The sequence below is a fragment of the Leptidea sinapis genome, chromosome 21 (assembly GCF_905404315.1).
Source record: "Leptidea sinapis chromosome 21, ilLepSina1.1, whole genome shotgun sequence".
NCBI lineage: Eukaryota > Metazoa > Arthropoda > Insecta > Lepidoptera > Pieridae > Leptidea > Leptidea sinapis.
The window spans coordinates 5,172,888-5,200,732 of record NC_066285.1 but is presented as its reverse complement, the minus strand read 5'-3'; the positions used below and the strand labels follow the sequence as shown (position 1 = coordinate 5,200,732).

At 35.8% G+C, this 27,845-nt stretch overlaps 2 protein-coding genes across 6 annotated transcripts; one reads left to right on the top strand and one right to left on the bottom strand.

The window, feature by feature from the left end:
- Positions 1 to 633: 633 nt before the first annotated feature.
- On the bottom strand, positions 634 to 14,857 carry LOC126970419 (uncharacterized). 5 transcript variants are annotated; one of them, XM_050816296.1, is made up of 10 exons: positions 14,555 to 14,857; positions 11,632 to 11,694; positions 9,593 to 9,754; positions 8,819 to 8,950; positions 7,425 to 7,501; positions 6,165 to 6,254; positions 5,520 to 5,675; positions 3,958 to 4,085; positions 2,460 to 2,566; positions 634 to 1,067 (listed from the first exon to the last, which is right to left on the bottom strand). In XM_050816296.1, exons 1-10 carry the CDS (start codon positions 14,675 to 14,677, stop codon positions 891 to 893), a joined length of 1,215 nt encoding a protein of 404 aa, XP_050672253.1. In that variant the 5' UTR covers positions 14,678 to 14,857; the 3' UTR covers positions 634 to 890. The 5 variants fall into 5 exon arrangements, with proteins under 5 accessions (XP_050672253.1, XP_050672254.1, XP_050672255.1 ...); XM_050816297.1 differs by having other exon boundaries at positions 2,460 to 2,548; XM_050816300.1 differs by having other exon boundaries at positions 999 to 1,067; positions 2,460 to 2,580.
- A 1,524-nt stretch (positions 14,858 to 16,381) lies between these two features.
- Positions 16,382 to 24,942, top strand: LOC126970425 (uncharacterized). Its single transcript, XM_050816309.1, has 6 exons — positions 16,382 to 16,523; positions 19,170 to 19,364; positions 20,788 to 20,964; positions 23,312 to 23,404; positions 23,691 to 23,810; positions 24,585 to 24,942. The coding sequence occupies exons 1-6, from the start codon at positions 16,470 to 16,472 to the stop codon at positions 24,813 to 24,815; spliced, it is 870 nt and encodes a 289-aa protein (XP_050672266.1). The 5' UTR covers positions 16,382 to 16,469; the 3' UTR covers positions 24,816 to 24,942.
- The last annotated feature ends 2,903 nt before the right edge of the window (positions 24,943 to 27,845 follow it).

Below are 27,845 nucleotides of genomic sequence, written 5' to 3'. Positions count from 1 at the left end.
CGGCTGCGCCGTCTCAAGGTGGTGGTGGACGGCGTTAAAGTTGGAGTGAATTCCCCTGATGTTACAAAGTCCACATTAAGCGTGGAGCGGGGTGCCGTGGTGTTACTGCCTCGTTTGTCCTTGGTCATGCGCGGTACTGTACCCTCCCCAGAATACGAGGGGCAGCCCGAGCGCGAATGCTCGGGGAGGGATTCTCCGGCTCTACAGGAGCCGGTACCCTCCTGGGGTACTTTATCTTTATAGTCTATCTCTTTATATTCTGGGGTAGTTATATGAGATCAACAAGGAGTCTTACCCTTCATAAATTACTTAAAAACGGGAAGTTCTCTCCAATCAAGAAATTGCTAATGAATTTGCTCATTTTTGCAGACAGATGTAGCACGCGCACTTTAACGTCCACCGTTAATACGCTTTACATATCCGATGTATGTATTTCAGCTGCAAACTTTCCCAAATAATTTACAATGTTTATTCCAGCACCTTTTTTATTTACACAGGTGCAAAGACATAGTAAATGGTTGGTGATAACTACTTGATCTTAAAGCTTACTTGTCCCCGTATCTGGCATAACCACTACAAAAACAAACATTACAAACAATAACAATATAAAACAACATTTAATAAAACAAAAACTAAAAAACAAATTTTTATTTCCATCGTAAGCCGTAGAAACAAATTCTTTCGGAATACAAGTAAAATTTAATAATGTTTGTTGTACTAAAATAATGCGATGATGACAGTGTTAACCATGACCGAATTTGCCTGTTTTACATCTTGTAATAAAATATGTTAGGTTGTAAAAAATACTACAATGCGTCTATTACTTGTTATGTTGGCATTCAGTGTTACATCTTCCATATAGCACTTTGTCTAACCCGAACTGTTCCCTCTCAGCTGCCACCTTTGCGTCGTGGAGGAAACTTGATGGTATTAGGTTGGCCTTCCTTGTATTGGCCGTTGCGCGTAAACCATCCACAGTATCTAATTATACAGTCTGAAGTGGTAGTACCTAGAGGCAGCCCCAACGCACTAATTCGTTCCAACGCTTGAAATGGGCCAGCCACGATCTGCAAATAAAACTTGCGATAGACAAAAGAACAATACTGCTTTATTGAATGAAATACTGATAAGATAGTATATATTTATTTGAAGTGTGTCATCTACAATCATCTTCGCTCATCATTTTCAGCCGGAAGACGTCCACTGCTGGACAAAGGCCTCCCCCAAAGATATCCACGACGATCGGTCCTGCGCTGCCCTCATCAAACGCATTAAAGCTATCTTGACCAGATCGTCGGTCCATCTTGTGGAGAGCCTACCAACACCGCGTCTTCCGGAATTATTAATTAATTACTTATCAATTCTTCTTAATCATCACTACATGGAAACAAATAAACTCCAAAAGGAATTCGTTTTGAAATGAAAATAAAACACAAACTACAACTGTAAAGTAAGATGGTATGGCGCAGGCGTTCAAATATAGCATCATACGGTACACCTAATTATGAATACATTTATTTCGTACCCATTTCTAGTTTATAACGATGTATATGACTATATGAAAGTATGTGACAAATAAGCATTTTTTTCCGCTTATTCTAAGAAACTACATGCAGGTACGGACAGTGGAAGCTCCTGCAGGTACGTGTTTTTTTAAACTAATAGTAAATGTACGTTTAGGGAGTTAGCGATGTATCCTACTAATATTATAAATGTGAAAGTTTGTATGTCTGGCTGGCAACCATACTTCTTTCAATTCTTTACGTAATTTTAATTTTAACAGTGGGAAGCTCCTTTGCACCAATGGTATCAATAATTTTTTATATTTTCATAAAAAAAATGCTCATTTTTTCTCCTCTTCCATTAAATATTACTAATGTAATTTATATAATACAAGCCTCGAAGAGAACCTAGGTTTTTTTATGGAAAATGTGGACAAACAAGCGTTCGGGTCACCTGGTGTTAAGTGATCATCGCCGCTCACATTCTTTTGCAACACCAGAGGAATCATAGGAGCGTTGCCGGCCTTTAACGAAGGTGTACGCCCTTTTTTTGAAGGTACCCATGACGTATCGTCCCAGAAACACCGCGCAAGGAAGTACATACCACAGCTTTGCAGTGCGTGGAAGAAAGCTCCTTGAAAACTGCACTGTGGAGGACCGCCACACATCGAGATGATAGGGATGATATAGGGTCGTGCGAAGATGGAATTCGGTAGCAGGAATCGGGTAAAACAGCTCCTCGAAACACTCCCTGTGATAAATGCGTTAAAACACAATGAAGCGACATCTGTATGCAACGCCAAGTGATCCAGCTGTTCACAGACCACAGGGCTCCCGACAATTCGAGCTGCTCTGCGTTGCACGCGGTCATATAGATAGTATTATAACTATACGTAATGTGGACGTCTGACAAAACTAGTTAAATAATTCTTAAATATCATCACAACTGCTACTCACCCTTCCAAATACAACATGTTTTCCGTCAAACTGCGGCAAGGGTTTGAAGATGATGTTGAATTGTCCATAGACTTCGTTGTCAGACGACACTGCCATTGAGAGCACCCCTACGTTGAATTATCTTTAAATACTGTATTATTTGAACGAGATGAAAACAGCATAACAATTTATAACACATGCATTTTTGGATACAGTGATTCAGCAGCGTTCCATTGACGACCCCTATAGCACAGTGGTTAGTGACACCAGCCTACTGAGGTCGAGGTCCTGGGTTCGAATCCCGGTAGGTGTAAACATTTATATGATGAATTCGGATATTTGTTTCCAAGTCATGGATTTAAATTTGAATGTATTGTATTAAATATATCGTTGTCTTGTACCCATAGTAAAAGCTTTGCCTATATTGGAGCAAGATAATTTGTGTAAAACTATGTCAATATTATTATTATTATATCATAAGATATTTACATGTTTTTTCGAATTCACTACAAATTCGAATGATGAATATATTTTAATAATTTGGTGGACAGAGTTATGCAACGTCATTTGAGTAGTTGACTCAAGTGATAAACCACATTTTCTCCTAAAGAAATCTTCAGTTTTCTTCGCACATTTCCAATGAAAGTTAAATTAAAGACTTACTGCTCTCTTACTAGTTTTTTTTTTATGTACTTAGTATTTAATTTACAATTTGTTTATGTGAAGCCATAGTATTGGCTATTATGTAATTATAAAGGGTGGGCCATCTAGTGTCTTAGTTTGAATGGGCTTTAAAAAAAACTCTGATTATTTTTCCAAAGTTCTATTGTTTTGTTGGAAAGGTTGAACTTTGTCACTTAAGAATGGAACACAGTATCATTCATATGACCACCATGTCTGGCTCAGTATTTCCCTATTCGATCAACCCAATTTTTCAGTACATTTTCGATTGTTTTGGTTTGAATCTCTTCAATGGAAACTTCTATTTCACGTTTCAACGCTTCAATTGTCTCTGTATGGTTTGCGTATCATTTATCGTTAATGTCTCCGCACAGAAAATAATCCAAAGGACTCAAATCACAGCTCCGAGCACCTATTCAAAATAGGATATAACATATTGGAAGTCAAAAACGGCTCATTCGTAAAATTAAATTAAGTTTATATTTCCTAATTTTTTTCGAGCATATAGTGTCCCATTTTGCAAATGTAACACATAAAACTAAATTCCTGTCAAAAACTATTACACAATTAATTATTAAACAACGAATACGGCTGTACGGGCTTGAACCCTTTGCCTATCCTAATAATGGACAAAGAAACCAAAAAAATAATAACGAATGACGTAAACGTCAGAAAAATTTAGGAACCAACTTCACCCTGTTAATGTGTAAAATGTTAAAAAAGTAATGCGCGTGCATCTTAAAATTTCACTCTCATCATTTTTTCAACGCATTTAGAAGTATAATTTCAAAAACCTGTTTTCTCTAAGAATCTTTTTAAAACCAATTAACATACATACCCGGAACTGTGTGTTTTAATTGGAGAGATTCAGGTTCCAATGGTTCGTCGAAGCTCTCCGGCACATAGCAACCAAACCCGTTGTCCTTGAGGACGTCACCACCCCGACAGTATAAATCTGGTACAATTCTGTAGGTATTTATTAAATTTTTAAGTTAATCTCGTTATAAATAAAGCATTTTATAAGAATTAATTAACAGACGAGACTTTGGAAATCTATTTCAATTTAAACCCTCTCAAAATGAATTCTATATTTTTTATATTTTACAGTTGCTTGTGACGAGAATTTCTTGTTTCATTTCATACAATACGTCATCAATTTTGGGTGTAAGTTTCGCACAGCCTTTTTTGTAGATATTTTAGCGGTCGAAAGCACTCGGTGCAAATAGATTTTCTGTGATTCTTGTAAATCCTATTGAGTGAGTTATTATTTTCACATTACTCAATCAAAGAATCAACTTAATAAAGTACAATTTTTTTTTTGTAAATAGTTTCCCACCATCTATCAATGTTTGCTGAGGTTGTCATCACTAGTTTTAGTACCGCAGACTCTCGCTACATGGACAACAGCGCTAAAATGGCGGATTTTAAACAGGGACAAAAGCACTTTAACAACCGCCAGTCCAGTGGTATATAGTAGAGATCAGTGTCAAAAAGGATGTGATATAATGAAAGTCAAAAACTACCACGCATTCCAAAATGTCTCAGACCTGAGAAGAACGGGCGCAACAAACTCAGTGGGCTTATTTCTGTTTTCTTAAAATAATTATTACAAAGAAATATCGTACACATAAATTTATTATTTAATAGCCTGAGGGCGGTCGTTCCATTCCCAATCTGTGGTATCATTAAGAAAGTCATTTTATGTTATAGTTACTCCTACCACACAAACGTTTTTAAAAATTCTTTTGAATACTTTTGTTTTGTACATTTTCTGGGATCTTGTTGTAAAAGCATATACATATATATTAAAAGTTTATCTCTGTTCCTGGTGTTAACATTATGGTTATGACAGTTTCTAGCAAATTCACTTATGTGCCTTTGTACATACATTATCAAGAATATATTGCGCAGCAACAGTCAAGATGTTTATTTTTTCAAATTTTGCTCTCAATGGTTCTTTAGGACCTAGGCTATAAATAGCGCGAATAGCCCTCTTCTGCCCTATATTAAGTTTTTTCTATTACAATAAGGGATGAGATGAATAGGACGTTGAGCTGATAGTAATTCATACGCACTGCCCATTACAATGCATTACCGCTCAGGATTCTTGAATAACCCAAAAATTCTGAGCAACACCACAATTGCGCTCGTCTCCTTGAGACATAAGATGTTAAGTTTGCTCGTTTGCCCAGTAATTTCACTAGCTAGTCGCCCTTTAGACCGAAACACAATAATGCTTACACATTACTGATTCACGGCAGAAATTGGCGCCCTTGTGGTACCTATAATCCAGCCGGCATCCTGTGCAAAGGAGCCTCATACTGGTAAAGTAAGTTGTAACTTCTGTTAGTAACTCCAAGTAACTTGATTACGTGTTTGTAAATCCTAAATGACTCTTACCTGAACAGCCTGGTCCCCTGGTAGGCGTGACCTTTGGCATCACCTTTGGCTAAGCTTAAAAACAGATGACACGTCCTTGGCACTATGTCACTGAACAATTCTATAGTCACGCGGCCTATCTTGGAGCCTCCTTGAACCCAGATCTCCATAGATACTCTGAAAAGAGTCTCATTAGTGTTATTATATTTCATATTATTTTAAACAATATCTATCGTCATTAGACTACTTACACATTGAATTTAACAATTATTTCAATCACAAATTACTTAGAACACCGGAAAGCATAATGTCAGACAAAGGAAGTCTTGTCACAAATACTAGGATCGGTGAATGTTGATGATGAAGGATGGATCGTTAATCTTGGTATGTCTTGTTCAACTCTCAGGTAGACCAAGATTTACGAACCATATGTCTCTCGAATGGTTGGCTTAGAGGAAGAGTGCTCGGACGAAACTATAGAGGTCGCGTGTTCGAGTCCCGTATCGTTCATAATTTTTGGTAACAAATTTAATATTATACTTCTCAGATATGTCATTAATGAAATGAATAAAAGAAAACCTTAATTACTTAAATTACTTACTGGTTCCGTTATGTTTTTCGCATGAAATGAAAACATTTTACATATTCTTACTTTTAGTCACTTACTTTGGTCGATATACATGTAAAGGCTTATCAAAAGCTGGATCTCGTATGTCCCGATCGAGTTTTTCAGTTTTAAATAATATGAAGGGCAATCTGCAAGAATTAATAATATCCCATTATAACGTATTTCAAGCCATAGTCCAGACAGTCCAATAACTTTTAGAGCAGAACCATTACATACACGTTGCTAATGTGCTAAGCAAAAATTTGGTTCTAATCTTGTGTACATGCTACTCGTATCCCGTACTTATTCACGGACGTTCCCAATATTCAGTCTATCTCTTACTTGAGATAAAAATCGTAATTATCGTTGACTTTTCTGTCCCACTAAACTTATCGACGGTAACTCACCTTATCCGTACACGCTGTCTGTCAATGGGACGACGTATAGACATATAGGGTATATTGGGACAGCTTCAGATTATTGACAGCTAATTACTGACAGTAGAAGGTAGTAATTTATCTCTATCTGTAGATAGTATATTGGGAACAGCTGTAAGAATGTTATTGTATAATGATGTGTTGTTGGTGTAATCATCTGAATGAAATGTAGGAAGACCAATAAAACGGTGGACTGATGGCATAGCATCATCAGCAGGAAAACAATGAATACAGAAAGCTCTTGACAGAAAGTTGTGGATGAAGTTGAAGGGCGCCTTTACCCAATCTGGGATCCATATTGATCCAGGGTTAGAATCCCGAATATGGATATTTGTTTCCGAGTCATGGATGTTTATATGCATTTATGTATGTTTAAAGTATATTGTATTAAAAATATCGTTGTCTTGTACCCATAGTACAGGCTATGCCTAGTTTAGGGCAAGACAATTTGTGTAAAAGTGTGTCAATACTATTATTATTACTATTTATCTCAAAAATCGTACTAACAAACTTGATTAAGCAAATAGCACTAACAAAAATCTTACAATATCTAAAATGTATATTTTCAAAGGTATGGAATAAATATTATAATTATTCTAACTTTGTTGGTATAAAAAATATTTGACGTCAGACAATATTTGACAATACATCTAGATTGACTATGACAGCTGTGCAAACGTCGAAAAAATATACTTTAGAACTAACCTCTGTTTTGGGCGATCACGCACACTTACACAAAGTATGATACAAATCGCGAGTGTAAGACTTAGCCTGTTACGCACACTAAACTAAAAGACCTAGCCTGATTTTATCCGTTGTATAACAGAAAGAGACTATCTAGATGTATAAATTATGGTAAGATCTGACTAAATTAGTTCTTACGATGCACCCAAGATGAGTTTGTGTTTTGTGTCCTTCCACATTCTCTCTAATTCCTTTGTCAAAGGCTGCTCTGATCTCTGAAATAATAATCCGTTATCGACTCAGTGCACTGCCAATTTGAATTTTAAATCAAAAAATATTTATTCAAGTCAGCTACTTTGATTGGTAAACTGAATGTTGACTCCAAAGACTGGCGCCGTGTATGTCGATTTTGTATACGAACATTTTGTTCTATACCTTAGACCGTACTTAAAATCATGATTTGGTACTTTTTTTATTATTCATAGTTTTATTTTGTAATTGTCTCTAATTTATTAGTTTTAATTGGAAGACAGAACAAAATTACAACATACAAAAATACTATCAGTTAAATACCATTTAAATAAAACACTTTTAAAGGATTAAAACGCGTGTAATTGTAAATCTGTTTTTACATTACATTTTGCGTAAAAGTGACATTTTAAAAGAAATATTATTTTAGTTAACCCGACGTTTCAAGACCTTTCCAGATCTCATTTTCAGGGGGACTGAAGATGAGATGATTCAAAGATAGTCTGTGTCTGTGTTTGAGACGTCACTTAAGTCAGCTGTATGTGTCCAAACCACTACATCCGGATCGACCAACCAAAAGTTTTGGTAAAAGAGAATAGATTTCTCCCAAGACTGGTACGTGAAGCCATTGAAATTAAATTAAAAAACACCCACATTTCAATAGAGAAGACCAAGACCCACAACTACACATTTTAGTGTTTTATTTAAATGTGTAACATTGGCATTATTTAAAGCTAAATACCATACAAGATAGGCTACAACTCCCGTAGTGTGTACGCAGCACGTCTATCAGAAATAGATACATAATCTTAAAGCATTAGGTAATGTTACGGATAATTATATAGAAAAGTGAGAATAATATATATTTAGGCAAATAAACGTGAATAATAATGGTAAAATTTAAAAATAAAATTAAAATGCCATTACCATTATTAATTATATTTTTTATTTTATGTCTTTAGTCTAATCTATTTTAAATGTAGTAGATCTATTTGTGGCAATTTTTAGTTTTGTTAGATTTAGTTTCATTTCATCACAAACTCTACCGAAAAATATCTTATCTTTGTCGGATTCGTAAACGCGTCCTTAATAACGAAATTATGGCTGGACGTCTGCAGCTTTTTTTATTAAGAAGAGCGCAAAAAAAGAATTCTGGACAGTTGCTAGCGCCGTTTTATCTCTCTCAGAGTGGTTTGTTTCCGAAGCGAGAATTAAAAATGTGATCAAAAAGAATTCTATATACAATTTTGAGATACAAATATCTTTATGCCTTTAAAAGCTAAGTAAAATGGTTCCGTTGACACTCTTTGGGTACAAGACCCCAATAAGAAGGCTAATCTTACCGCTATCAACAGTCTGGAATAAAAGTAAAGATTTTGTTTTCGTATTTCATTAAGTGCTCGTTGTCTTTGTTTGCATAACAGCTTATTATAAGTATCAGTTGGCTCCGGTCGCATCCAGCAATCTACAAAACCCTGCAATATTTTAACATTCCTCGGTTATCCAATCATTCAAATCAAATCAAGAATCACTAACAAATTTCAATAAGCGTTTATTTCTATATTAAATATTATTAAAATAGGATGCAATTATCTCAAATCTATTATTAATGCTTAGATTAAGGATTCGTCTCCGCTCCAACTTGATACCGCACTAAGAACAATAGCTTTCTTATTACGGCAACTATTAGATGTTTGTGTACGTGGCATCTTGACACTCAATGATTTTGTAATATACGCTTCGTGGACTTTCACATTGAAATTAATAAAATACAAAATACTTACTGATGATATGTGATCACAGTGTCTTTCTTATTTCTTGTATTATAACATTTACAAAGTTTTACCACGCAATCGTGCGTTTTAGTTACAATTATGTATTAGCAAACTTTAACATAACATGTGGCACGTTACCATCAAACGTTGTTAGAGACTGGCTCGAGTATTCCCACTTGGGCGTAGTATTAGTTGCCGCACTTTGCGACTACGCCTGCGGTATCTAGTTGGAGCGCAGTGGAGACCAATCCTTAATCTTAGTATTTTTGTATTATAATGCATTCGATATATTATATGTCGATGATTTAACGTTTATGTAAGTATACTATTTATGAATCTTACACCAGTCCGCTGAATAATATTAATTCTTTTCAGTAAATCCTTGTTTACGTTCATATTTTCTTCTAGCTGCTTCGCATAATAGTTGAGTCGGCGAGGCTTCAGATACAGCTCGGGAAATAGTTCGGGTGGACTGTCGTCTACTCTATGAAGAGTCATTTGTAGCTGCAAAATGGAAAAAATCACGTAAATGGTTCTGATTGAAAGTTAATCCTTATAGTTCATGTATCAATAACGGCCGTTTTAACCACAGAACAGTTTAAAGAGATGTATTTTACGTATTCTGTGGTTTTAATAGCGTATCTCTAGTTAGGAATACATTGCTGTCACCGTTGACAAGATCTTAATATCTATCCATAGTTATGTCCAATAAAGTTATAGCCCAATGTATGTATATGTCAATAAGTTATTGAAATGTAAGTAAGCGTAAAAGGATAGATTTGTCTACCTCTAGTAAGTTAAACTAAGGATAGATAGGTTATTGAAAACGGCCGTAAATGTAATACTCTTTGTCATTTTCTTTTTCATTTTGACAGTCAAAGATAGCATGTGATATTACGAAACATTAACTTGAAATCAATGACATTTAAAAGTATAGATAGGTTACGTAGACAACATTCGGTGTTTGAAAATGATACACTAACGCACACATGAATAATTTAACATTGCAATAGCACACTACATTACAATTACACGTCAAAGAAGGATAGTAAATGCAATTATGGCAAGCGAAAAAGAGATAAGTATAATTTGCTAATTGCTTCGTATTTGTATAGAGAAAATACAGTTAATTCATCAGATATGATATTTTACCGTACACCGTGATTTATGCCTAAATTACGATCCATTCATGAGTTCATGTAGTAAAAGCTATAAAGTAGTAAAACTACATTGAAATTAGGTAGATATTGTGTCATTGATTTTATAAAAAAAATAATTTAATATTGATTATAATATATAGCCACATTGATGATATTAATTATTTATATATAAAATAATAAAAAACATGCAGACACCAAAACGAAACCAAAAGGTATCTACAGTAATGGTCCCATATTTACAATTTTACTAACAACGGCTCCCAAAAAGTTTTAAGATTACAATTATTACATTTTTTGTATCTTATATTATTTATGAATGTCTTTTTGTTGAGGGTATATTACAATAAGGTAATGGGAGAAGAAGAAAATGATCCATTGATTCTTCTGCAGTTAGCAAGGGATATACTGAAAAAACTCCTACGTAAACAAATAGCACTCACTGTCTACATCTGCTACCTACCCTAAAACTTGTTTTAGTAGTTTGATAGTTCAGCTACCTATATACGCACTTGTTTATTAAAAATTATTACATTCACTGCAACAATGAGTTTTTTACATCATTTTCTAAAATATTCTACCTCGATCATCCCGCAACACACAGCATAAATATTTTGTCATTTCTGTACGTTAATCTATGATCGGCTTGGTGGCGATCGGCGTTGTCATGGCAACATATTTATTTTGTTAGATAAATAATGAAATCAAATAAAATGTTATAATTCATGATTTTGTGTATGTAATTCTATGATTTTATTTTTACTTTCGTAACTAGTGCATCTTCCCATAACACAAGACGGCATTTTAATGTTGTACCTATATCAAATTGTAAGCAATTCTGTCAACAACAAACGCGTGTTTTTTTTTTATGGAATAGGAGGACAAACGAGCGTACGGGTCACCTGGTGTTAAGTGATCACCGCCGCCCACACTCTCCTGCAACACCAGAGGAATCACAAGAGCGTTGCCGGCCTTTAAGGAAGGTGTACGCGTATATGTGTGTATGTGTGTACCGTTTTCGTATCGAGAGAGCGACTACGACAAAAGGAACCAATTGACTCAATTTAGGCGATTGATTTTCGTCGCGCTAGTGACATATCTACCTCTTTTAATTCTATAATATCATTGCTATAAATATGCTTTCCTTCTTTTACTACAGTCAGCTTAAAATTCGCTACTAGGGTAGCAGGTATAATAATAAAAAAATATATATATATACTTTACTTCTTTCTGATGGTTGCACCACGATGCGTAAAACTCCTTGTCCAGTAAAGGAAATCTTGGAGGCTACAATAATAGTATACACAGATAAAATATTTAAAACAAAAATAATCACTTAAAAACTATTGCATAATCATTCGCGCCATTCGGAAGCGCTTGACCAATCTTAGATATTGAATACAATTTGGACCGATTTGGACCGGTAGATTTAAAGAAATCTCAAAAATGTTTTTTTGGGAATAAGTTTTAAACTGCTTTACCAATCGATTCCAAAACCTAAACAGCTCTTAACAACAAAAAATCGGTCAAAGTCGGTTGATTCGTTCGTGAGCTATCGTTGACGAAAGAAAACTGAAAAAAGTGTTTTTTCGGAAATACTTCAAAATTCCGAGTTCGTTCAAATGAATGATGATGAGGCTCAAAAATGGAGGAATGCCACCAATCGCGTGAAAATCGGTTCATTCATTCAAGAGTTATTGGAGTTTGAAAGTTCAAAAAAAAAGTGTTTTAATAAACTTTTACCAGACTTGAGCTCGAAGAGATCGTCATAAGTACAATTTGAAGCATTTAGGTATGGAATCAGCGGGAAATTGCAGGGATGACCTTTAGAGTCAACCATTTTCCTATTTATCGTACACAAAAAAATATTATTTAATAACCTAATAGCGGTTGCTCCATTCCCAATCTGTATCATTAAGAATAACCTTTACCACACCAACATTTTTTAACAATTCTTTTTAATTTCGTAATACATTTGCTTTAAACATTTTCTGGGATCTAAGACTTACTAAATCGACTTAGCCGACTACTTGGCTAAGTCGATTCAGTACGTTTATGTTTATGTCTGTTCCTGGTGTTAACATTATAATTATGACAGTTTCTAACAAATTCACTTATGTGCCTATGAACATACATTACACTATCAAGAATATATATTGAGAGGCAACAGTCGAGATGTTTATTTCTTTAAATTTAGCTCTCGATGATGCTTTACGACCTAGATTATAAATAGCCCGAATGGCGCGCCCTCTTCTGCACCACATCATAGGCGCTGGTGGTAGCATTTTGACCCATGGTCGAATTGATACGAAAAATTTATATACATGTAGGCATGTTGAAACACATTGGTTGATTTTTAGGTGACTGTAAATAGATATTTTTTTAAAACAATTAATAAAAAATTGATGGGCGGAGTGCAATCGAATCGAAAGGACACAAAATAAATTTACGTAGGTTACAAAACTGGTTATATATAATAATATACTGATATCATATCGGTTAATATACATAAAATTAAATATCTTGAGTCCGACATCATTATATTGATACAAAAAATTAAATAATTTGTCCCAGGTTATGAATTAATGCATAAAATATAATATCCAGACGACCGAGCCTTGCTCGGATTTTTAAGAATGTGTAAAACTTGAACAATAAAAAAAACTAATAGGACGTCCGGATTCAAACCGGGGTCTTCAGCTTTCCGGATCACCCAATGTCCCATCTTAGCTATTACAGTCGTGTATGTAGTGGCGAAATTTACCTTTGTATTCTAATGTTATAGTGCTAGTAAATGAGGTTATCGCAAACAGACACAGCGGGGGACATTCTTTTATAATATGTAGTGATATCAGCCATCAAATGACTAGAAGACGCAGGGTTCACTTGATGGTAGATGGTCACCCCGCCCATTACATCTAATCTGAATATTAGTATTCTGTGACTTTGTGTTAGCACAAAGTCACAGAAATCGCGAGTGTAAGGCATAGCTTGTCACGCACACTAAACTAATATTCCCGGCCTGTTTTTATCGGTTGAGTAACAGCAAGAGACTAACAGACGTATAAATTATCTAAGTATATAATATAGTTGATATACCTATTGTTTTCTTTTACCGTTATAACACGTTTCGTCAGATTTTAAAGCAAATTCAATTTTAGTAGGATATTATTGGGGTTGTACTAAGTAACAGCAAGAGACTAACAGACGTATAAATTATCTAAGTATATAATATACTTGATATACCTATTGTTTTCTTTTACCGTTATAACACGTTTCGTCAGATTTTAAAGCAAATTCAATTTTAGTAGGATATTATTGGGGTTGTACTAAGTTTTCCGTAGCACGAATGAGGAAGTGAAAATATTATCCATGACAGAGCTTTAGTCCACGATTATAATATTACAACTCTTATTACACCGTTGTTTAGAAAATAACGAAAAAAAATTCTAACCTTAAACAGCTAAGTCACGTAAATAAAACCGAGAGAGCTGAGCGTAGCGGGCCGCGGCTGGCGAGTGCTAGAAACGAATTCGAGGCGTTTCCCTTTCTTTCCTCCCCATAAAATGTCCCAACCCTTTAAAATGTCATAATTTGAGGATATAATATTTTTTTCTCTGGAATGGTGCATTACCTTGTTATTAGAATGGTAGCATTATAATCGTGGACTAAAGCTCTATCAATTACAATATTGTTAAACTCATTTTTCGTGCTACGGGATACTAAGTTTTAACCTTGTTGGCGCCATATTTCATTTGCTCATTTCGGAACGAACTTGTAACTGTCAGCGTCAACGTCAATTGTCAAGTTCTCGTTGTCACTCCCTACTTCCTCGTCCCTCCTTCCGCACCCCGGGCCCGCTCCCCCAACCTCATACATTTTCTCGTCGGTGATCCGCGTATTCTCTTAATGTAATGGCGGACGCGCCACCTAACTAACCTCATCAGTGATAAGTGACCTAGAAGTACTAACGTAGAAGAAAGGATTAACATAAAGGCCAATTTCATTCCCCCCGGGGCTACAGAGGAGTACCAGCATTTACCAGGTCAGTTCCCTCCGTCCCTGAATATCTTTCCTCACCAGCACACCCAAACCTCTTATTGGTAAAATCACTAGCCTACGTAAACTGAATATTTAAGTGAATCACCAGCTTAAATTCCCTCGGCTTCCTGATTCGTGGAGGCCGTGGCTTCTCAGGTTCCGGTGGAGGAGTCCGCAGGAGTGGGTTGTTCAACAGCTCATCACATTTATACTCACGGAGCGGATGCATTTTCTACAGCCTTTACAGAATCTCGCGGTCAACAACAGGAAAATAAAATGTTTATGTAACTAAAAATTAACAAGGCTTAAGATTTCAGAATGATACTTTACACAAGAATTTAATAGGTACATATATATTTGATTAAACTTTAGTTTTACGCCAAAAATTTTCTTTAACAACATTTCAATTCATCTGTAGGTGAATCTTTAAGTCATAATTGACGTCTTAATGTTTCTAGAAATTTCAAAAATATTCGAAATTGTCTTCTGAGTAATGAGTAATTCGTAGATTAATATGTCATGCAGTCGACACAGGCTTTCTGTTGTCGTGCACCAATAAAACGAAGTATCATTACTTCTTACTTACTAACAGGTACTTTTTCTTCTCTATTTAGAGAACCGGAAAGGAATGGAGTCTATCTATATTCAAATTATTTTTATTCAAACTAGGATTCAAAATCACTTATTGAACGTCAAAAACTACCACCCATTCGAAATAGAGTGTCTCATACCTGAGAAGAAAGGGCGCAAGAAACTCAGTGGGCTTTTTTTATATTTTTATACAATTACATTTATAATTAAAGAGCCTGAGGGTGTCCGCTTCATTCCCAGTATCATTAAGAAGATCATTTATTCAAATTCAAATATTTTTTATTGAAAATAGGATATAAAATCACTTATGACCTGAAAAGCACGGGCGCAGCAAACTCAGGGGATTTTTTTTTATAAAAATGGTAACATGATTACAAAATAATATCGTACAATTAAACTATTATATATATCGTATTAAATAATAATTTAATAGTCTGAGGGCGGTCGCACCATTCCCAATCTGTGTTATCATTAATATAGTCATTTATGTTATAGTAACCTTTACCATGAACGTGTTTTTAACAATTCTATTGAATATCGTTATACTTTTGTTTTGAACATTTTCTGGGATCTTGTTGTAAACCCATATACATCGACCCACAAAATACTTACTTTCTCGACTTTGCCTAGTAGTAGGCAATATTAGTTTATGTCTGTTCCTGGTACTGACATTAAGGTTATGACAGTTTCTAGCAAATTCACTTATGTGCCTATGTACATACATTACATTATCAAGAATATATTGAGAAGCAACAGCCAAGAGTTTGAATAACCTTATGTTATAATAACCTTTCCCACACAAACGTTTCTTAACAATTCTTTTAATTTTTATAATTTATTTGTTTTGTTAATTTTCTGGGATCATATTGTAGAAGCATATTCATCACCCAATAAAAGACTTACTCAATCAACTTAACCGAGTAGTAGGCATAAGAAGTTTTTGTTTGTTCCTCGTGTTAACATTATGATTGTCGCAGATTCGAGCAAATTCCTTAATGTGCTTATGAACATTATCAAGAATATGAAATACAACAGTCAAAATGATTATTTCTTTAAATTTTTCTCTCAATGATTCTTTAGGACTTAGGTTATAAAAGCACAAAGATGGTATTAATATCGGCCGCACTGCCCCATAACACTATACAATAGGACATAATACCATGAAAATAACTAAATATAGATAATTAAATTATATTATTATTATTAATTAATATATATCTATTATTTGCTATAAATCGAATACAACAATAACATTAAAAACTTTTCGACAAGGACAATAGACTCATATCAAAACTGTTTTCAGAATTTTGTCAAAAAACCATAGTGCGCTATTTGAATTTAACTCAAAATTTCAACTAACGAGAAATTTTATTGAAAACATACGTAAAACGACGACTAAACATTTGGAAAGCAATCTAAAAAATAGATCAATGGAAATGAAAACAAGCGGACTTGTTTTGTTTGTGTGTGCTGGCCTTTTACTTGTGAGTAAAAATAAAAAAAAAACATATTTGGTCATACAGAGAACAGCATAGATCTTGTACTAGACGATAGTGAAAAAAGATATAATAGCTAGATTAAAGGTACGGACAGACGTGCTCAAAAAAAGCGTGCTTTTAAGTATGCTTAAAGTTAGCATGCTCATGCAACTGTTCACATTTGCCAGCAATAAGCATGCTTTTGCTTGAGCATATTCAATAATAAGCATTTCGTGCAATATTAATTTTATATAAAGGAGAATGTGTGTTCCACAGACATTCGTAACTTCGACAATGTGACACAAACAGCAAAGTTTTTTCTTCTCCCCAACGCGACATTTTGAGGGTTCAATTTACGTTTTTATTTTAATTTGACGCAAAAACAGTCGCCCACCGCGGATCGAGATCAAATCGATAATAGCATGCTAATAAGCAAACCTGTTCAGACGCGCTCGAAGCACACCCCCTTCTACCCGCGCCTCAGGTAGCATGCTCGAAAATCAAACGTCGATTGATTTTTAAGCACGCTCTAAATAGGTATGCTCATTACAGTACACACGTGCTACTAATGAGCACATGCTCAATAAAAGCATGCTTTCGTGCTAGTAATGAGCACGTCTGTCCGTACCTTAAGGAATGGACGCTGCTGCGCTCCAACTAGATACTGCAGGCGTAGTCGCATTTGCGGCAACCAAAACTACGTCAAAGTGGGCGTACCTACTCGAGCCATTCTCAAACAATGTGTGACGTTGACGAGCCACACATTCTGTTAAGCTTTACTAATAATTAAAACTGGAATGTTGCGTAGTTAAGATTTTAAAAAATAGGATATAGGATACAAGCATCTAATAGTTTCCGTAATAAAATCTAGGTATCTAGTTGGAGCGCAGCGGAGACCAATTCTTAATCTAAGAATAGCTGCTTCTACCTGCAATTCGAGTAGTAGCGTTAGTTAATTTTCTTTATTGCGAATTTGGGTAATGTAACATTGGGTGTTGAACATAATATATAAAAATACACGAGCAGCCATATCTGCTTAATTACACTATTACAACATGCAACGTGAAAAAGCATATTAAATCTATAAGAAAATGTTTATTATCCTATCAACTAAAGTGTCTAACGTTCTTATCATTATTATAATAATTATACTAGCTGACCCAGTAAACGTTAGATTGCCAATTAAAAAAAAAAGTCAATAACTAAAATTTTTGGGGTATAAAAATAGATGACTGATTCTCAGACCTACCAAATATTATCGCACATAAAATTTATCGTACTACAATTATTATTGTATTCGATTGCCATCTTGCAACCCTTTTGCGGATCTGTGGATGGAACACAATAATATAAAAATGGTGATAAATAAAAGTGTTTGATCGTAGAAGGGTGAAATTTTGTATTTGTTTGTTGTTTTTTAATGCTGAATTATAATAAAATAAAAATAAAAAAATTGTCAAAAAATAAAAAAAAATATATTTAGTGGCGGGTGAGGGTGGGTTTTCATTTAGGGGTATGAAAAATAGATGTTGGCCGATTCATAGACCTACCCAATATACATACAAATTTTCAAACAAATTGGTTAAGCCGTTTAGGAGGAGTTTGGTAACAAACACCGGGACACGAGAATTTTATATATTAGATGTCAAAAATCTGAATAAATGTCAAAAATATTTTTAACTATTTTTAAATATCGGGATCTCCTGCGTTTATATAATATCTCTGGGTAAGTGATTATTATCAGAGCCCTTTCTCTTTGGCTCACGTTTCAGATAACTACATCTCTACAGCAGAAATAGATAATACTAATATTGAAAGGAGTGAATTTATGGCGTTGCCCACAGATGTCGCTTCATTGTGTTTTTTCTACCGTATTTATCACGGGGAGTGTTCCGAAGAGCTGACCTGTCCTACCTCCGAATTCGACCTTCGCACGGCACGCCACAAATTAGGATATCATCTTCCACAGGGCGGGTTTCATGGGACTTTCTTCCACGTACAACCAAGCTGTAGAATAAGCTCGCTAGCACGCTGTTTCCAGGGGGCGGTCCGACATGGGTACCTTAAAAAAATCTCTAAAAGATCGGCAACGCTCCTGTGATTCCTCTGGTGTTCCAATAGAATGTTGGCGACGGCAGAAGCCATGAAGCCGTAATGTGTTTTGGTTTGAAGGGAAGGTTCGCCGTAGCTAGTGAAATTTCTGGGCACACGACATTTAACATCTTATGTATCAAGGAGACGAGCGCAATTGTAGTGCCCATCAGAAATTTTGGAATTTTCGAGAATCCTGAGCGGCACTACATTGTAATGGTCAGGGCGTATCAATTACCAGTAGTTGAACGTCCTATTCATCTCATCCCTTATTGTCATAAAAAAAACTTAACATCAGGTATCTCAGGTTTGATCGTATGTACTCGTCTTCGACCAAAAATATATTTGTTTAATTCTACTCTCGCGTTGGAAGCTTTATTGGCCGAAGGAACAGCCTAGCTATCCAACGCGGAAAAGCTGCCAGTATTCTGGGTACACTTCCTAGTAAGCTTGATGGTATAATATTAAGTATTGTAAATATAATTAAAAGCCTTTTTTCTTTTCAATAAATACATAACTATAATATATTTTACCCTAAATTTGTAAATATTTCAAACACAGAGCGGTGGGGTTATTCTTAGTGTCTCGACGGCATGGAACATCTTCCGGATGTCCTATTACTTCTGGACAACTGACCTAGGTGTGGAGCTGGGGTCCAGCGTGCTTATCATATCTGGTGGGCTACTGTGCTTGCCAGTATGCTGGCTGGCTACCTTAGTTCCTTCCTATCCTAAGTCAGTACCCATCTTATCTACAGTGAGTATCATTCTTATACATATTTATTGTTATTATCCTAAAATATTTCGGAAAAACCATCTACACATCAAACTAGTCTGAGCACCACCAACAAGTAGATTATTTTGCCGTCATTTTTGATGAGACGAGCAGGACGTTCAGCTGATAGTATTGACGCCTTGCCCATTACAATGCAGTGCCGCTCAGAATTCTAGAAAGACCGAAAAATTCTGAGCGGGGCTCTTGCAATTGCGCTCGTCACCTTGAGACATAAGATGTTAAGTCTCATTTGATTAAGTCACTTTTAAAAAAAAAATTTATTTTTCATCTGTATTTTTATGGAATTACTTTTCGATTAATCGATTCAATTATGAGTTAATAATATAAATTATGTTGGTAAATATCAAGATGGGCGCTATTACAAAATTAAATTACTACTTACCTAGTGTTATATCTTGGAGGATGGCAAGGAAGTCTTCATGTGCAGACTCAACGCACACTTGACCGTTTTTTTAACTCCTACTAGTTGTTCGCTTCAAATATACTATGACAGCGAATAACCCCTCTACCTTCAGTCAACAACTCTCAAAATGTTATTACAAATAAAATTATATTAATTGAGTTATTTCCTTACTTTATTTACTAACGTACGTAGCTCATAGTCCAGGTATTGAATTTCATCATCATCATCATCATCCAGACGAAAGACGTCCACTACTGGACACAGGTGGGGAGGCCTGCACGACGATCAGTCCAATTTATTTCGGCAATCTTGACCAGACCTCCGGTCCATCTTTCCTACCAAAACTACGTCTTCCAGTATTTGGGACGAGAAGATCTTACGGAGCTTCCCGAACGCTGCCCCATCCAAGATGGATTTGACGAATGACCTATTTCGCGAAATTGGATTCGAAAAATTCATTGCCCCCACCGGCCACCTGTCTTGACTTTGGTTCTCCTACGGATCTCCTCATTTATCTATCTATTCGATCTCGTAGGAAAACTTCAAGCACAGCCCTTTTCATTTCCATCTGAGCGACCATAAGCTTTCTTATAAGGCCCATAGTTAGCGACCACGTCTCTTTTTCATATGTCATCACTGGCAACACACTCTGGCTTAAAATCTTTATCTTTAGACACTGTGGTATTTGGGACCAGACGGACGGAGCCTTCCGAACGCTGCCCATAAGAGTTAGATTCGGAGAGTGACCTATTTCGAGAAATTAGACCTGGCTAATTGGACTATTTGTCCAATCTAGACGGACTCGTCCACAATTTCGAGAGTGCCGGTACTCTCCTTCGCTCTTTCCTAAATTTAAGGAGCTTACGGAATTGATTATCTTTAGAAGTTTCTTTGTTTGTATTTCATGAGATATGGTTTTCTTTTCTTTAAGCATAACTTACAATGATATTAACTTATTTATGATTTGATCTATATTTCAAGCTAATGTTGTCGGTGACTGCTGCTCTGATAGTACTGTCGGCTGGACTGTCTTCAATGGTAGACTTGTCGAGGGCAGTACGCGACCCATCTGGTTTGAATGCCAGCATGATGCGAGCTATGAGCATGGAGGCTTTGGATCCAGCTGTTAAAGGAGCATTTGCAGCAATGCAAATCGAGGTATATATAATGCTTTGTAACAAGCGATTGAGCGGGAAAAAACAATCCGCGTCGGTAACGACTTCAGACACTATAAGGTTGTTAATAATATTTAATACGTTCACTGCGATATAAGGCTTAAATACCCGATGCATGTACTCCCACTCTGTGTGGAGGCGAGAAACAGTGATCTTCCCCTGGTGCGGCGGCTTTATTAATGAGAATTTCTGTATGTACGAACGAGACTAGTATAGGTTTGAGTTTAGGGCTTTAAGGGCTACTCGATAAAGCATTAAAAGCGTGCTAAGGTCTTCCAGCCTGATAACGCACTGGTTGTTTTTTTTTTTCGATTCCTTGTGATAGATCATACTTACCGTCATAGATCACAAGGTCTCTACACCCCTTCCCGCACTGTTTTAGGTAATTGAATTGTTTACTTTCTATTAGTGCTGTGACGCAAATACGATAGTGCATTGTTCTAGTGTTTGTTTAGATTTTGAGATTTTGCTATTGGTTTTAAACTGTTCATAATGCCTCACCGAAATAAACGATGTAGATAAATACTGGAATTATCGCTTCAGCAAGATAAAAACCGTGAAAGTGAACATTCTGACAAAGATAAATCGAAGTGGAGAAAGGTGTGTATTAAAAATGATATTAAAAATAATAACTTGCAGCAAAATCTCTCTGAAATTAATATCATCAACCCTGGACCAAGTGAGGAGGCGAGTGCTGCACCAGAGCAACAGCGTAACCACGCGAGTAGGGGTACAGCGAGCACAATTATGATTACCGCTCCTTTAAATTTCGAGCCGTTATTGCAAACTGATTTAGAAAATACTCCCAGAGCCTGGAATGTACAACTGTTGAATGAAGATGAAAGAGACTCAATTTCCGTTAGCCATAGTACTGGTAATAACCCTTCAAGTTTTAAAGAATTCAAAAACGTTATCTGTTACCCCAATTCAAAACAAAGATGAGTTACCAATATATAACCCACATCATCAATCCGTTTTCCATTCGCCGGCACTCTCTGGCACTAAAAATACACCGACGTTGACAAGCAGGTGTAGTCCGGATGACATAGAACCTACCAATGAAGACCACTCTGACACGTATGAAGATTTTGACCTCGATCTTTTTAATCTCCAATCCGATGCTAGCAGCACTTCTTCCGAAAGCGACTTGGTTTCGAGTGAATATGATTCCGATACCATTGAAGAAATGCAATCCACCATAATTCCTTCAGAAACAAATGCTAGAGACTAAGACGAGTGGCAAAACATAGATGATTCTTTAATAAATAATATTAAAAATAATATGTCGATAACACTTATTTCCCATCACTAATACTTCCTCAAATGAACCTATAATTCAGTTCGGTTTCGGGTTACAAGACCTTACATATATTTTTCCATATATCTCTCAAGTAAATAGTAGGAACCCGGGGCGAAGCCAGAACCATGACCACTAACTCATCTACAATCGATATCGATAGGTAGGTGCCCAAATTTTTACGTTTTGGCGTAGTTATAGTTATTTATATCGGTCAATACCTTACTAGGTCAATAAACCCGATATCGCCGCGGCGGAGACTTTAAGTACAAGTCCAACCGGCCAGTTAACGCACCGTGTTAAATCACTTTCATTGTTAGAGACAATCATAATGCTAACATGAGGAACAAACAAACTTGTTATGCCTACTACTTGGCTAAGTTGAGTGAGTAAGTTTTTTGTCGGGTGATGTATATGCTTTTACAACAAGATCCCAGAAAATGTTCAAAACAAAAGTATTATGATATTCAAAAGAATTGTTAAAAAACGTTTGTGTGGTAAAGGTTACTATAACATAAATTTCTTTCTTAATGATGACAGATAGGGAAAGGAGCGACCGCCCTCAGGCTATTAAATAATAAGTTTAATTGTTACAGTATTACTTTGTTAACATATTTTTTTATGGATAAAAAGCTCATGAATTTGTTGCGCCCATGCTTCTCAGGTCTGAGGCATTCTTTTTGTAATGAGTGGAAGTTTTTAACTTTCAATAAAGGATGTCACATCCCATTTTCAACAAAAATATTTGAATTTGAATAATAAAAGTGTGTTAAAAACGTAGTGTGGTGAATTGGAATAATATTTTAAAAAACATTGTTATGGATACCTCCTATTATCTTATATTAACACAGATCATGTAGAAACTCTTCGGTGTGTCTTATTTGGTTTTAGTGGAGTCTATCGTTCTTTTCGTGTTTGGTCTTGCCATGGTCAACCACATTTGATATACAACTTCATATGTCTTCGGTTAAGAAATAACATTCGTTGTTATAACGATAATTCTATTAATATAATTTTGTGTTGTTTGTTCTAGTTAAAATGTTGCGGAGTGGAGTCCCATGGTGATTGGTATAATTACCGTCAGACACTTCCGCCGGCTTGTTGCGGACGAATTTGGACTGGAAAGGTTATTTGGTTTTTTTCTTTTAGACTTTCTACGATCCAATTGGCTTACTGCTATGCAGAATTTGTGAAGAATTTTACGCAGAACTTCAGTGAAGATTATAAAAACATTCGTGCAACGGCTGGAGATATTTTATGAAAACGAGTTAGATTTTTGGTTTGACTATCGTATACTATAATCTCAAGCAAAAATTTTCTGTGTATAAGTTTACACCTTTTAGGTTATTCACTAGTGCTATGAATAGTTGGTTATTTTTAAATTCATTAACTATTTGTGTTTCTTTTTGTAGATTGGTGATCATTGTGACAAACGTACTTATATGCCGGGTTGTTTACGTCGAACCCTGGATGAGTTGAGGTCGTTCGTTAACTCTCTTTCCATGCTGTGTTGCGCACTCATAATCGTTATGGTAAGCAATTGTTTCATTATATGAAGCATTCATTGCCACTTTTATTACATCTTTATCTATTTTAGTAATAGCAGTTCCATTTGTGTAATGTTCTCCCGGGGCAGGGCTCCCACCGAACATAGTTCTGGTATTAAGAGTACTTGTACTTATAAGTAAAATAAATTTAAATCTATTCTTTACAAATCAATTACGGAATTACCAAAATTCTAGAATCAACAAAAATGGGATGCATTTTTGCTTAGCGTTTTCAGATCGAGTTGTCAGCTTATATCTACATAGCTTAAATACTTATAAGGAAACCACCTCTGGAGAGATCACGCGTTTGCTATTGTTTCGGTGACTGATCGGAGGTTTAGAACAGCATTTGAGCCACTTTTTATTACGTTTCGGTTTGAAAAGTGTCGGATTTATTACAGACTGAAGAAAATGAGAATTCAGCCGCTACCAATTTCTTGTTAGCCGTTTACATTAGCGACACTAACAGGCGCGACGTATTTTAAGCAAAAATCAAATTTCGCCAGTCGCCAAGATGACTTGAAGTATCTATCAGACCAAAGAGTATAATAATATATTATCAGACTGGCAAGTGTGAGATTTTTACCTATTCGATCGCGTAAAAGTTAGCTACGATTAGTATGGCGTCTATGGTGTTTTCCTCTACTTTCACTAGATGGCGCTCTTTCGATAATACACACAAAATTCTAATGAGAGATTCGTTTTAAGGCTCTATTTAGCTCTTTAGTTTTGTTGATTATGATAAATTATATTTAACAGGCGGTAACTCTATTCGCGACAACCTATACGCTAGTGAGTAATGTTGTGGATATTACCAACAAAAGTCAACAATCGCTCCGTATTGCCTATCTCTCCGGCAACATACTGCAGCCAAACCCTACGACCAGCACTAACGTATTTAGCCCTCCAAGTACCTTGCTCAACCCTCCACCTAACAATCCGACAGCAAACTTTTATCCTTCCTTACAAACTCCATATAACCAAGGATAAGCTGCTGAAGTATTTCGTCTCGCAGGACCAGTAAAATATCAGTTTTTTTCTTCGATTATGCCTAAATGATCAGTATCATGTTAAATTTATTGTAACTTATTATTTGTATTAAATGTATTTTTCATAATATATTTTTTATTTTGTTCGATTGTAAAGGACGACAGTTTCAGATTATTTTCAAGGAAATATCAGGCAATTCGTTTTGAGGTCTGTTTGTACATTTATTGAGTTTATTTGACACTATAATAATTAAAATAATAAACTATATAATAAATATTGCTGCTGTGGATATTTTTTTTATAAAAGCTGAGCCTTTTCGGATACATATTTAGCATATAGTTGGATTATTTGGCTGTAAATTTGATATTTAATGACTAATTAGTGTTCGTATTAATCCGTAGGTACAGATATGGATCTCAACTTAGATACACAGTACCTGCCGTTTCAAACTTCACTTTACCTAAACATTTTTGATTTTCAACAATTAAAAGTGCTAGCAAACTGGATTTATGAAGGGAATAGATTTTTACATTTTCTTTGGCGACTTCTTTAGAGAGTCGAAGTAGCAATAACTCTGTAAGAAAAAAAATTGTGGAAAATTTTTACACAGAGATGGACACGCTATAAACTCTTGTGTAAGGTGCATAGGTAGAATAAAACTGACTGTATACGTTTCTACGTTTTAATAACTCTGTTGAGTTTTAAATTTGTATCCATTTCAAGGTTTATAATTCCAGTTATTTGCCCTTATAATTCTATGATCTGTTATTTGCCCTTCTTCACCATAAGTCCTAACCCAAAATATCAGTATTCGAGAAAATATGAGTTCTCGTGATAAAAACTAATATTAGAAGCGTTACACAAACAAAGTAAACAACTTTATTAAACTAATTATTATTTTTGAATAATATCATGGGAAGAATAGTAGTATGGTAACTTTTAAATAGGGAATGTGCTAGGGTTTACGGCGCTCAATGCAATAAAGATTTGAATTTGAAAACTGATAAACATATTTCTACGGCGACCGTAATTGAACGACTTATATTCGATTTTCAGTTTCCAAGCCTTGCTTTCTGGACTTTTAGTACTAAATCTCGTCATAAAGCGATAAAATGTTGCAATGATAGCAGCATTTGTTTCTTTATGTCGTTAATCCATCTAAAATAAATTTCGTTTTATATTTTTTTAACCAGTGTTTGTTGCCAATGATGGTTTGCCAGAAGGTTCCCTGCGAGATCGAATCAGAAATGAGGAGATCCATAGGAGCACCAAATTCACCGATACAGCCCGGTTAATTGCGATATAGCTCGAGGGACAGTTAGCCGTTGAGGCAGTAAAGACCTCGAATGGCGACAACGTACTGGAAGACGCGGTTTTGGTAGGCCTACAAGATGGGCCGATGATGATGAAGATCGCCGGAATAGGTTGGATGAGGGCAGCGCAGGACCGATCGTCGTGGAGATCTTTGGGGGAGGCCTTTGTCCAGCAGTGGATATCTTTCAACTGTTAAAAAGAACGCTGTATAGGTACATATACAAATTGTTTACGCTTTATATTACAAGTCATTTGAGTTTCTAATGATAAAAACCCGTTTAGGGAGAAAGTCCCAACTTATCGGGTTTGAAAGGAATAGTCATGTTGTGAGGATATCTTTTTAATTAATTTTTTTAAACACAATACAACATGCAAGCATAAAAATGCTTTATAAAATTAAGAAACAATCATATTTGGTACCTATTTTTGGTTAGTATCAAATAATTCATGAAAACGACCATGTTTATACAAAGACAAACATAAACTAATATATATTGAGAAAATTTATTATAACATGGGCATCGAGCGCACATGCGAAGATCGCGAACTCTGCGATATCTTATATACAAACTTTATACAGATTCGAGATCTAGACAGATTAGGCCTTTAGGATTGAGAGCACGACGGTCTTTCGAGGCACCCCCGGCGGCGCGTTCACGACTCTATTACAATTACAACAACAGCTAAATACAGTTACAATCTATTATAATTAGAACAAGCGATCATATTTCATAATTTAGAATGGAAGATTACAAAATCCGGGTTGAACGAGGATAACCGGGGGCGCGAACGGTGTCCACCGGCCGCAGTCTGACTTCGGCCGACTGTATGTCGGGCGAGCGAACGTGCGCTCGAGACGTGACGTCCCGAGGTCATCGACAAGCATCCGCCGAGCCGAGCCGCTTGCACACGCGCTTTCGTGATTCAACATCAGCTCATTCATCGAACTTGTCAAAGTTAATATGATGAGACTGCAATAACTACAGTGTTTTTAAATTTTTTGCATTTTCTGAGAATATTTCCTAATATATATAGTAATGTTTTTTTTTACACCATCACAAAGTAGATATTTCAAAGAACAAAAAGCCCCCAAATGTTTTGAAAAAAGCTGATATTTTGACGTCAGAATTTTCGATTGAAAATTAGGGTGCTTTTTTGATATTAAGTTAAAATAAGGCGAAAAAATAAATATTTTAAGACAAATCAATTAGTGTATTTGGGACATAATAAGGTAAGTTTTCACCAAATTTCGTAGAAAAAAAATATTTTTAAAAAGCGCGTACATGTGGCGCACAAATGGCGTACGCCCATGTCGCATCATCCCGGAAACACCGCACAAGGCTGCAGAGCTGCTCTGCGTTGCACGCGGTCAGATGGATCGAGCTGATACCTAACACAGATGGGCGGTGGCTATTGAAAGCAAAGAGCAAGGCATTGTCGACGGATATTGCTCTAGTCAGCCAAAGCCCATGAACCCTGGAGTTCTGTAAGTTGTGTGCTACAATACTTTGATCTGCATATGGTATGTTTGATGCTTACAACACGTATTTTATGCACATGACAGTACCGGAGATAGCGTATACATCGGCCATGCAGTTCTCTCTCGGAAAATCGTCTACCAGGCTTGAAGAAACCTATTAGCTAGCTAGTTACGTAGAGACAGACTTTATTGTATCTCTCCTACCTAGGTAACACTGAAAAACGGCTTAATGTAGA